This window comes from Mus pahari, chromosome 14, assembly GCF_900095145.1.
Source record: "Mus pahari chromosome 14, PAHARI_EIJ_v1.1, whole genome shotgun sequence".
Lineage (NCBI taxonomy): Eukaryota > Metazoa > Chordata > Mammalia > Rodentia > Muridae > Mus > Mus pahari.
In genome coordinates, this window is record NC_034603.1 from 82691638 (window position 1) to 82703922 (window position 12285).

At 45.0% G+C, this 12285-nt stretch overlaps 1 protein-coding gene across 1 annotated transcript; it reads right to left on the reverse strand.

The window, feature by feature from the left end:
• Positions 1–6: 6 nt before the first annotated feature.
• Positions 7–12029, reverse strand: Sumo2 (small ubiquitin like modifier 2). Its single transcript, XM_021213095.2, has 4 exons — positions 11871–12029; positions 10293–10424; positions 6462–6533; positions 7–212 (listed from the first exon to the last, which is right to left on the reverse strand). The coding sequence occupies exons 1-4, from the start codon at positions 11889–11891 to the stop codon at positions 150–152; spliced, it is 288 nt and encodes a 95-aa protein (XP_021068754.1). The 5' UTR covers positions 11892–12029; the 3' UTR covers positions 7–149.
• Positions 12030–12285: the final 256 nt, after the last annotated feature.

Here is a 12285-nt window from a genome sequence, read left to right on the forward strand (position 1 = left end):
CAATAAAGAAATGGGGACAGGGAAATGAAAGAAGAGAGAAAACTATACTGTAGTAGTCAGGATGTGGTGGGACCAAATTGTGGCTTTCTAATTGAGAATGTATTCTTGGTCTATAACAAAATTCTGGAGTAAAGTAGCAGGCTCCCTTTTTAGAAGACACCTCCAGTCTGCTGCTGGAACACATCAATCGTATCTTCATCCTCCATTTCCAACTAGCACAGAAAAGAAAACAAATTTAAGACCAATGAGGAAAAAATTTAAATGTCTAGTTTTCATATTAAATTTAAGTACATGCCCCAGCCCAGGCTTCACTACTATAGACATCAGTTTCATGAAAACTAAGCATGGTGAAACACACTTGTCTAAAAGCACAGCATTATGGAGCTCAAGAAAGGGAAATGAATGCAGTGACAGCCATAGGCTGGTCTCAAATGCTTACAAACCTACCTTCAGTCTGCCAAGTACTGCATTTGAAACCAAAGTTTTGATTAGCCCAATAATCATCATCATCATCATCATCATCATCATCATCATCATCATCATCATGCATGGCTCTACACACACATGCACGCACGCACGCACGCACACACACACACACACACACACACACACACACACACACACACCAGCACTCCAGGGGACTGAGACTCTGACACCAGCCTAGACTACAACATATGTGATACCCAGTCTTCAAAAAAAAAAAAAAATTCTAGTATGAGGCCAGGCAGTAGTGGCGCACACCTTTAATCACAGCACTTGGAAGACAGAGGCAGATGGATTTCTGAGTTCAAGACCAGCCTAGTCTACAGAGAAACCCTGTCTCTAAAAAAAACTAAAAACTAAACCAAAATCAAATTTTTAAACTTATGCAGTAGCCAGGCACAGTGGCTCACCTCTGTGATTGAGATTAGCCTTATCAATATTCCAGGCTAGCCAGGAATACAGTGAGACCACCTCAAAAAGCAAAAATCCCAAACTACATAGTACTAAATTGTATTATTGCATCTGTATTTGTCTTGGAACTCACATTGTAGACCAAGCTGGTCTCAAACTCGCATGGATCCACCAGCCTCTGCATCCACAGAGTAAGACCTTAACACATAAAGCAATACTGTAGAAAGTGAATTGACTCTTTAAAAGTTCTTGTTATGGCAAGCCAGACAGCTCAGTGGGTAGTAGCGCTTGCCCTACAAGTCCAACTCCCTTATCCTGACAATGAGTTTAATTTTCCAGAACACAATGTAAAGAGAACTGAAGCCTGAAATTATCCAGACTTCCCCCACTCCCTGCCACACACAGGTTTTAAAAATTCCAATGGAGGTTGATAATCCCAGCTTTTGGGAGGTATAGACAGACAGGAAGATCAAGAATTTAAGATCATCCTCAACAAGACATGTTTGTACCAGCCTGGGGCTACATGAGCTGGTCTAGAGGAGTTGTTTGGGGGGAAGGAACATGGGACATATTATATCCTAAAACTTGTAAAAGATAAAAATCACATCCTCTAGACACCTATAAAAGGGGAACTTACTCAGGCCACCATATTCAGCTCAAAAGAAACTCTTTCATTAACTCTACAATACTTGGCTAAACATCTTTAAAAAAAAAATTTGAAAAAAATAAACAGCTGGTATCTCTTTTTTGTTTTTTGTTGTTGTTGTTTTGTTTTTCAAGACAGGGTTTCTCTGTATAGCCCTGGCTGTCCTGGAACTCACTTTGTAGACCAGGCTGGCCTTGAACTCAGAAATCTGCCTGCCTCTGCCTCCCGAGTGCTGGGATTAAAGGCATGCGCCACCATGCCCGGCCCTCTCTTTTTAAGGTATTGTCTTACCACAAGTGTAGGGTTTATCAGTGGGACTACCTTGTGTACCTGATTCTGAGTGCTCAGAAGGCTGAAGGATGGATGGTAGACTTAGACTAGACTGTGTTATAAGATGAAGGCAAGCTAAGCTATACAAAAAGACCTTATCTCAAAAATGATGGGTGCATAAGATGGCTGAGTGAATAGAGGTGCTTGATCTCAAGTCTGAGAACCTGAATTCCATCCCCAGAACTCACAGAGCTCCTCTGCCTGTGTCTGATATTAAAGCCATGTACCGCCACTACAGGACAAGTATTTTTGTTTGTTTGTTTGCTTTTTTGAGACAGGGTTTCTGTGTAGCTCTGGCTGTCCTGGAACTTGCTCNGTAGAGCAGGTTGGCCTTGAACTCAGAGGAACACCTCTGCCTTTGCCTCACAAGTGCTGGGATTAAAGGTATGAATCACCACTGCTCTGCAAAAGCTCTCAATTCTGGAAATACCCACAAAAATGTAAAAGAAGTTTTCTTAAATCTTATAATGATGACAGCAGGAGAGAACACTTCTAAATTAAATTTCAAATTCAACTTGAAAATTTCACAATGTTCCAGAGTAATAGATCAGTCTTGCCTTCATTTACAAGAAGGTATTGCATTGTACCTCTTTATGGTTAAAATAGGTAACTGGAGACTGCTACTAGTGAGAAATTCTTCCGCATTCTCCTTTGACTACAACTTGGATATGGCAAGTCTTAAAATCTACCTGTAAAATCACACCTCAACAACTACGTCCCTAAAATTTTTAGCCCTCTGCACTATTTTCATTTAAAAACAAAACAAAAACCTCTGTATAATTTGGGGGAGAGAGTGCATTTGAAACAGGAACTCCCTGTGTAGATCAGGTTAGCCTCAAACTGAGATTTGCCTGCCTCCACTCCCAAAGTGCTAGGAAAGGTGTATACTACCACCCCCGGCTAAGAATCAATGTTTAGTCAGCATGTATGTGTATATACATCATTAAAGTACAGATGTATGTGAGCCATCATGTGGGTGCTCAGAAAGGAAGGAACCTGGGTCCTCTCAAACAGCCATGGCCCTTAATTGCTATGATTCACTTAGTTTTTATAAAACGTTATTTATGTGTGAGTGTTCTGTGTTCATACATGGTGCATGCCAGAAGAGGGCATCAGATTCCAATACAGGATGGTTGTAAAAGGAACTAAGGGCCTCTGAAAGAGCAGCTAGCATTTTTCTTTTAAAGATTTATTTATTATTATATTTAAGTACACTGTAGCTGTCTTCAGATACACCAGAAGAGGGCGTCAGATCTCATTACAGATGGTTGTGAGCCACCATGTGGTTGCTGGGATTTGAACTCAGGACCTTCGGCAGAATAGTCAGTGCTCTTACCCACTGAGCCATCTTGCCAGCCCAGCAGCTAGCATTCTTAAACCACTGAGCCACCTCTCTAGTTCCAACACTCCATTTTAAATTCATCAACAATTTATTTATATTTTATGTGCATTGGATCCTCTGGAACTAGAGTTGTGAGCTGCCATGTGGATGCTGGAAATTGTACCCAGGTTCTCTGGAAGAGCAGACAATGCACTTAACTGCTGAGCCCTCTTTCTGCCCACCCCACCCGATTTATAAAGACTTATTTTATATGCATGACTTTTGCCTACGTGTGTGTATGTATGTGTGTGTGTATGCACTACAAGTGAGCCGGGTGTCCACTATAGACAGGAGAGCATTAGATTACACAGAATTGGAGCTACGAAAGGTTGTGAGCCAAAGCAATGCCCAGTCTCCTGTGCAAGATCAACAAGTGCCCTTAACTGCTGAGCACAGCTTCAGCGCACTCCCCTCAGGCCATTCTGTGTTGTGTGGGGGAACCATGGAGTACGTTGAAGCAGGGGTATATCTAGCTGTGGCTGTCCCAGAAATCACTCTGTAGACCAGGCTGGCCTAGAACTCAGAGATTTACCCCCTCTACCTCCTAAGTACCGAGAGTAAATTAAGGTGCACATCACCATGTCCAGCTCCCCTCCAACTTTTAAATGGAGAATTTGGAATTCAAATCAGGCACTGGATCACACTTTGTACTCCTTGGAGGCCTACTCAGTGTTCTTCGATACCAGCTTAGGAAACGGCCATAGACTTGTGACTCAAAGAAAGGTGAGGTTTCGCATGCCTTTAATCCTAGCACTTGGGAGGCAGAGGCCAGCCTGGTATACAGAGGGAGTTCCAGGACAGCCAGAACTACACAGAGAAACCCTGTCTCAAAAACAAAACAAACAAACAAACAAACAAACAAACAACCCGGCGCGGCTTGGTAGTGTGCTCATGTAAATTCAAGGAGGTCAAGGCATGATCACTACAGAACCCAAAATACAAACGAAAAAATTAGCCCAACTGAAAAGGATCAAACTTAAGTTTCTACTCTCATAAGAATTCAGTGATGTATGCCTTTAGTTCAAACATTCACGAGGCAGAGGCAGGTAGGTATTCAAGCTAGTTCCAGATCAGCCAAGGCTATACAAAGAAAACCTATTTTAAGAGAAAAAAATTTTTTTTCAGTGAACCAAAGCGCCTTTTCCCTCCAGTTATAAAGGGAAGCTTTAGAGGAAAAGGATACAATGCTTTAGGTAGACAACCATATACTACACAATTACAGGGGCAGGGAATCCAATGCTATAAAAACAATTAGGGAAGATTAGTGCATTACCTTATTAGTTTGTAAAGACTCATCTACATATACATAGTCAAACCCAGCTAACAAGAGCAATAGAGTGGACAGATGAGTCAAGAATAGATAAAAACTGAGATAGAGATGTGGCTTAGTGGTTAAGAGCACTTGCTGCTCTTGCAGAGGACCCCAAGTTCATTTCTCAGCATTCATATCAGACAGCTCACAACCATCTGCAACTCCAGCCCAGGGAGTTCTGGCCTCCAGGGCATCTGCACTCATGTGCACATACTATATCCTCCATATATATAGTTTAAGTGGTTAACTGAAAGCCATTGCATATTCTGAAGCTATTTCTAGTCCTTCCTTTTCCTTCTGGCCTATTTCACAGCTTTATTTTTTTACTTTATTTTTTACTCCCCCCCTCCCCCGAGATAGGGTTTCTCTGTATAGCCCTGGCTGTCCTCGAACTCAGAAATCCTCCTGCCTCTGCCTCCCGAGTGCTGGGATTAAAGGTGTGTGCCACCACTGCCCGGCTCACAGCTTTGCTATCTGCAAAAACATGTCTCAAAACAAGCAGAAATGCTGTGATAGTTCTTGCCTTGGGTTCAATCCCCAACACCAAACACATAGAAAATGCCACTGGAGCCTGATCTCTGCTTTCAGAAAGGAGAAGCAGCGACAATCACTAGTCCCAATAATGTCCTAAGCGATACAAGTTCCAAGTCAGCTTGAGGCATTGAGAGACCTTGACTGAAAAACAGTCAAACCTGCCTTTGCATAAACAAAAGGAAAAGCAGACGAACCAGGAGAATGAACAAAACAAATACATATGGACATGCCAAAAACAGGTTGCAGAGATGACTCAGAGGTTAAGCTGCTCCTGCAGAACAAAGGTTCAATTCCCAGCACCATGGCAGTGTGCAAATCATAACTTTATTCTGGGATCCAATGCCCTTTTTCCTGACTTCCTCAGACATTAAGCACATACATGGGACACACATGTCCATGTAGGGAAAATACTTAACATGTAAAACAAGTTCTTTAAAAAGGGGGAACATAGATTCAAGCGTAGTGCACGCCTTTAATAGCACTTGGGATGCAGAGGCAGGCGAATTTCTGAGTTTGAGGACAGCCTGGTCTATAGAATTAGTTCTGGGACAGTCAGGGCTACACAGAGAAACCCTATCTTGAAAAAACCACCAATCAACCAACCAAGCAAACAAACAAACAAAAAAACTAAAGAAAAAAAGAAAAGAAGAAAAAGGGGGGGAAATACAATGAAATCTATCACTTGGTACAATAATTAAAAGAGGCTACAATTCAATATTCCAACACTGACATTCATAATCAAAGCTGCTTTAAAAAGTAATCCCAGGGGCTGGAGAGATGGCTCAGTGGGTAAGAGCACCCGACTGCTCTTCTGAAGGTCTGGAGTTCAAATCCCAGCAACCACATGGTGGCTCACAACCATCCGTAACAAGATCTGACTCCCTCTTCTGGAGTGTCTGAAGATAGCTACAGTGTACTTACATATAATAAATAAATAAATCTTTAAAAAAAAAAAAAAAGTAATCCCAGCCCTTGAAGGCCGGTGTAGAGGCAGGAAGATCTCTGTTAGCTCTAGGCCAGACTATCTATCTACAGAGTTCCAGGGCAGCCAAGGTTATACAGAAGAATCCTGTCTGAAAAAAAATAAAGACAAAAGCAAGGCTGGTTATCCCAGTAGGTAACAGCAGCTGCTTAGCAGGGAGAAGGACTGGAGTTTGGATTCCCAAGACAGACAGAGGTTCAGTGATGATCAAATGGAGCCAACCTCCAGGTTCAACAACAGGTCTCAAAAGATTAAAGCGGACAGCACTAGAGCAGGACACCTGATGTCCTCAGTGGCCTCTGCACATACACACATGCCCATGCATAAAAATTTGCAAACACACACATGAACACAACTTTCCTAAAAGTCGAGGTATTTTTACCTGTGCAGGTGTGTCTGTCTCGTTGATTGGCTGCCCATCAAACCGGAATCTGATCTGCCTCATTGACAAACCCTAACGAGAGATCAAAAGCAAATGGCATAGAATCACTAACAACTCAATCTCTCTTCTCGTGTCAAACTTCCCCAATATGCTAACATTTTCCATGCAGATAAACATTGTGTTTCTTACTGACCCTATTTCAAAACCAAGATGATACACACTTGCCTATAATAGTACCAGCACCGGTATCAAATGTGAGTCTAGCATAGGATACACAAGATACACTTGAAAATAAAACACAAAACACATCAAAGAAAACAAAATGGGGAAATTAAGGCATTTAATTTTTTAAACTACATTTTCAAAATGTGGGTATTCACTTTTATAGCAAAGTAGTCAATATATCCTATGGCTTCTAGCCATTATCAACAAAGATATTAAGTACAGATCAGTATCTGCTGATAAATCTAACAACAGTACCAAGGATTCCAGTGTTTTGGATTCAACAGTACAGAATGGGGATTCCAGAAAGATTTCTAGAGGTAAAAATTAAACTCTGGACAGGCAGTATGGCTCAGCAGGTAAAGGGCTTGCCATGCAAACTGGCAACCCATGTTCAATCCCTACGATCCACATAAAAGTGGATGAGATGGGGCTGGTGAGATGGCTCAGCGGGTAAGAGCACCCAACTGCTCTTCTGAAGGTCCTGAGTTCAAATCCCAGCCACCACATGGTGGCTCACAACCATGCTTAACGAGATCTGACTCCCTCCTCTGGGGTATCTGAAGACAGCTACAGTGTACTTACATACAATAAATAAATAAATAAATAAATAAATAAATCAATCAATCAATCTTAAAAAAAAAAAAAAAAAAGAAGAAGAAGAAGAAGAAGAAATCAAATAGTCAAGAGCTGGGCGTGGTGGCGCACATGGCTTTAATCCCAGCACTTGGGAGGCAGAGGCAGGTGAATTTCTGGGTTTGAGGCCAGCCTGGTCTACAGAGTGAGTTCCAGGACAGCCAGGGCTACAGAGAAACCATGTCTCGAAAAACCAAAACCCACCCCACCCCCAAAACCAAAACCCAACCCCCTCCCCCAAATAGAAATCAAATAAAACAACAAGACAGTTTAACTGTAAAGCCTTAGTTGGCCTGAAACTTACTGTTCTGTTTTTTCGGTGGTAAGGACTAAAGCTGAGGCTATATGCCCGCTGGGCAAACATAGTGAATGTTATCTCCAGCACCAAAATTAGACTTTTGATAGCGCAAACCTACTTCAGGTTTTAGAGTCAGGCCCTTAGGCAGCCCTCAAACTCACTTTATAGTGGAGAATGACATTTTACTTCCTAACCCAGTCTGCACTTCTATAGTGCTACATCAAATTTGTTCAGTGCTTCAGAACCCAGGGCTTTGCACATTATTAGGCAACTCTTATCAATAGACCCCCAGGGCCACACACTTATTAAGGAAAAAAAACAAACCTTTTTTATTTTGTATGCATTGTCTTTTGGCTGCATTTGTATGATGGTGTTGGATCTGCTACAGGAGTTATCGAAAGTTGTGAGTTGCCATATGGTGTTGGGAACTACATATACCCAGGTCCTCTGAAAGAACCACCAGTGCTCTTATACATTGAGCCTGCCCTTTTTCTTTTTTTGGCTTTTCAAAAACAGGGTTTCTCTGTGTAGCCATGGCTGTTCTTGTCACAGAAATCCGCCTGTCTCTGCCTCCCAAGTGCTAAAGGGGTTAAAACCACACCCAGACTCTACCCCTAACTATAGAGCTAGCCTTGAACTCTTCTGCCTCTCCAGTGCTGGGATTAGAGGTGTGTGCCACAGAATGACTTTTAAGCAATTCTACCACCTTATCCTTCAAGTGTTGGGGTTACAGTAAGCCAGCACACCCAGTCTCTCCTGCTTATCAGACAAAGCCTTGCTGCTACATAGCCCGGACTAGCCTTGATTTTCTGTAATTCTCCCGCCTCAGCCTGCTGAATGTTGAAATATGGGTTAACGCATCTTGCATTACTAAAGTTTTTATAATATTTTAAACTGGGAGTGGTGGTACATGCCTTTAATTCAAGCACTTGGGTGACAGAGGCAAACCTGTGGGTGATGAATATTCAATTGAAGATGCCACATAATCAACCCCTGTGGTAACCGCCTCTAACCAGGACCAGAACCCTGGGCCTCCTCGTGCTGGGCAAATGTTCTATCTCTGCACTATGGCTATTCCCCAGCCTAATCCCTAAACTTGACTAAGTGTCTGTGTGGAAGCATCCGAGTGTTGGCAAGCAGGTCATTAGTAGACTGCTTGCCCGCATGTGAGATTCTAGTCTTGTACACGAGTGGAGGCAGTTCCCGGACTTCAACTTTTTTTTTTTTTTTTGTTTTTTTCGAGACAGGGTTTCTATGTATGGCCCTGGCTGTCCTAGAACTCACTTTGTAGACCATGCTGGCCTTGAACTCAGAAATTCGTCTGCCTCTGCCTCCCGAGTGCTGGGATTAAAGACGTGCGCTACCACGCCCGGCTTGTTGACTAATTCTTTAGGGAGATTGTTTCACCCAAAGCTATAGAATATATAAAATGTACAATGTGGTGGCACACTCCTTTGATCCCAGCACTTGGGAGGCAGAGACAAGTAGATCTCTTGAGTTTCAGGCCAGACAAGAATAAAATGAATGCTAACTCAGGAACTTAAACAAGTCTGGAGGCAGTTTTTTATTATATTATAAAGGGGGCATAAAACAGAAAATATGGTGGCACATGCCTATACTCCTAACATGACAGTACAGACTTCCAGGCCGATCTAACCACAAATAAGGCCTTCTTGAAAATCAAAATGAATTCCACAATTTTCACATCTTAGAAAACAAGAAAAATCCTACTTCTGCTATTACTACAGCTAAATGAACCAGTGTGTGAAACAGAGCTGTTATCTTTAAACTTGCCCTTGTTTTATTAACTTAGCATTGCAAGGGAAACTAATAAAACTTGTATTGACTTTCCATATTTGTCCAAATCAAAAGAAGGAGCCTGGCTTGCTATCCCACTGATGAGGAAAGGCTGGAGGACTGCCCGAGTTCAAGGCCAGTCTAGTCTACACAGCATGTTCTAGGCAGCCACGAAAGCAATGACAAAAGCCCAACACCCAAATCACAAAGAATTTTCTATTTCCTCTTAACCCCTCTAAGAGCTTTCCTTATAGTAAAAAACCAAAGTGTTCATGCTTTTCTCAAAAACGATTACAATTTTCTAACCTCCGGGGTTGGGTAGGCAAAGTCCTTAGGATACAGTAATCTGGCTTGGCACACACCATACTATGACCTCTACAATTATTGCAAAAAAAAAAAAAAAAAAAAGTGTTTGGGGTGTGTGTGTATGCTAGAATCGACATACTTCAGAAAAACTGCAATTGGCTAACATTCTCTTTTGAGACAGGGTGTGTTTCTATGTATTCCTGGCTTCCTCTAGTCCTGGGAATAAAGGTTTGTACTACCACACCCAAAGATTTTTGACAGAATTAATTGTCTAAATAATAAAAGGGGAAAAAACAACAACAAACAAAAACATCAAAAACTGATCCACTTTTTCCCCTCATTCAAGTGCAGACATCTCCTTGGGAACTTGTAGTCTTATGGATCTAATGAGGGATTACTGGTTTAGCACAAGAATCATAATACTAAGCCTACATGCAAATGTACATACAATATAATCAGTCACATGCATCTTAACAAAAATACTCATGCAATACTGTGATAGTACATTTCCTACTCCTAATTCGGCTGTGTACATGGATTATTAAGTGGAAGTACACTTATCAATTCCTCACCTGCCGTTCACAATAGGCTTTCATTAGTTTACTAAGTGGTGTATGCCTCTTAATCTTAAACTGCACCACAGAACCATCCTGTCCCGCCACCTTCAAGTTAATATGATCGTTGTTCTCAGTCTTGACTCCTTCCTGTTGAAAGAAAAATAAGAGTGTAATTTGGAAAATGTGAAACACAAACACCTTTAAACAAGCTGCGGGCCCAAACACTTCAGAATCAACAGGTTTCTCTCATGCTCTCAAACAGCATACAGCTGTTCCCAGCCACTGATCTGAAAGATCAGAAACCCTGCACAAAGTGTTACAAGTCTGGTACAGAAACACTGATACCAGCAAGGCAACAATATACTTAGAAACTCCTTCCATAAACTGTGATGCTTCTGAGGCTAAATTTTCTAAAATGGCATTATTTCCTGTCATCGCCAAAATTTGTCGCTTCCCATAAACACCAGTGTCCTTTCTCTTTTCAAAGCGCTATAACACAACTACTAGAGGGGGTTTGGGGTGAGAGTGGGAAACCCATACCTTGTATTTCAAAATTCACTGCTACTTCCTTGATAAAAGTTAGCAAACTCTGCTAAATGATATCAAATGAACATATATTTAAAAAAAAAAAAACCAAAAACGAACAATATCAACTGAGGGATATCCGAGTCTCCCTTTTTACAGCGGCAGATTAACGTTCGACTATATTAACTGCTTCATTTTCAGTTCAAAGCTTATTTTCCCCCTCTCCTTTGCTGTCATGGCTGGAATACAGTCTTCGTGCAAGTCTCTCCGTACAATGCGACCCAAACCGCAGTTCAGCAAAATCAAATGTGTATGTCCGAGGATTCGTCCATCCTGTGTCCCCCCCCCTCCAAGTAGAGTCGCGGCCTGAGGGTGCCCTGGAGACTGATGCTCGTCCCCTCGTCCGCAGCCAAGTGTAGCCCGTGCCTCCGAGGGCGCCTTCTCAAGTTGAGCCCCTGTCTCTGGCTCGCACCTAAGCCTCCAACCACAAGCCACATGGTTCCCGCCAGGGTGCGGGTTTCTGGGCGCACGGCGGAGAGCGCAGCCCCTCCCCCGCGGGCCCTGGGGCCTCGAGCGGGACCGACTCCGGAATCCCCCAGTCGGGGTTGCCGGAGCACACACCACGGATCCGGCGCGGCCCCCGCCCCGAGAGGGAAACCCCGGGCCGCACGACTCCCGCCGCCGCCGCCGCCGCCGCCGCCGACTGGGACCCCGCGCGCCCAACGCTTTCCTTACACGCGCCGGGCACCGCCGAGGAGGCAGCGCGGGGCCGCCGGGCCCGCGGGCTCCCGCGATGCGCCGCCCGCCCGCCCGCCTCGCGCCGCGCCGCGCCGCGCCGCGCGCGCTCCGAGGGCCTGGGGGCGGGGGAGGGCGGCGGGCCTCCTCGGGCGCGGGCGGGAGGAAGAGAGCGAGGGAGGAAAATGGCGCGGAGCGCCGGGCCTGAGCCGCCGCCGGCCCCGTGGGGGGCCCCGGGCAGGCAGGGAAACCCGCGGCGGGCTTCGGCCGGACCCCGGGCCGCGCCACCCACCGGTCCGCACGGCGAGGCGCAGCCGGCCGCCGCGAGCTCACCTTGGGTTTCTCGTCGGCCATGGCGAGCGCCGGAGTCTCCTCAGCTGCCGCTTCACAAAAGAGGCACCGGGTCCGCACTGAGGGAGCACACAAGCAGCACCAGGAGCGGCGGGAGGAGGCGGCAGCGGTGGACGAGGCGGAGGGCGCGCGCACGTCGTGCGCCTCCCTCCCCCCGCCCTGCGTGCGCGAGCACGAGCGGCCGGGGCTTCTCATTGGCTGCCGCTTCGCGGGAGCGCGCAACGCTTACATAACCACCCCTCCTCCCCCCGCCGCGGCCCGCGCCTCCGCCGCCTGGGCCAGGCGCCCGCCAGGTCGGCGGGAAGAGGCGCGGACACGCGCACCCGTCCCGCCGCGGGGGCGCGCCTGGCTCTGGGCGGGGCTGTATTGTCCTCCTCCTTTGGTGGAGCATAATCAA

What these genes read in the sequence shown, in the direction of transcription:
- Sumo2 (XM_021213095.2), bottom strand. Translation starts at nt 11,891, where the DNA reads ATGGCCGACGAGAAACCCAAG. An exon ending in TGGCCGACGAGAAACCCAAG is followed by an intron (nt 10,425 to 11,870) that starts GTGAGCTCGCGG and finishes TTCTTTCAACAG; the next exon opens with GAAGGAGTCAAGACTGAGAA. An exon ending in AAGCCTATTGTGAACGGCAG is followed by an intron (nt 6,534 to 10,292) that starts GTGAGGAATTGA and finishes ATCTCTCGTTAG; the next exon opens with GGTTTGTCAATGAGGCAGAT.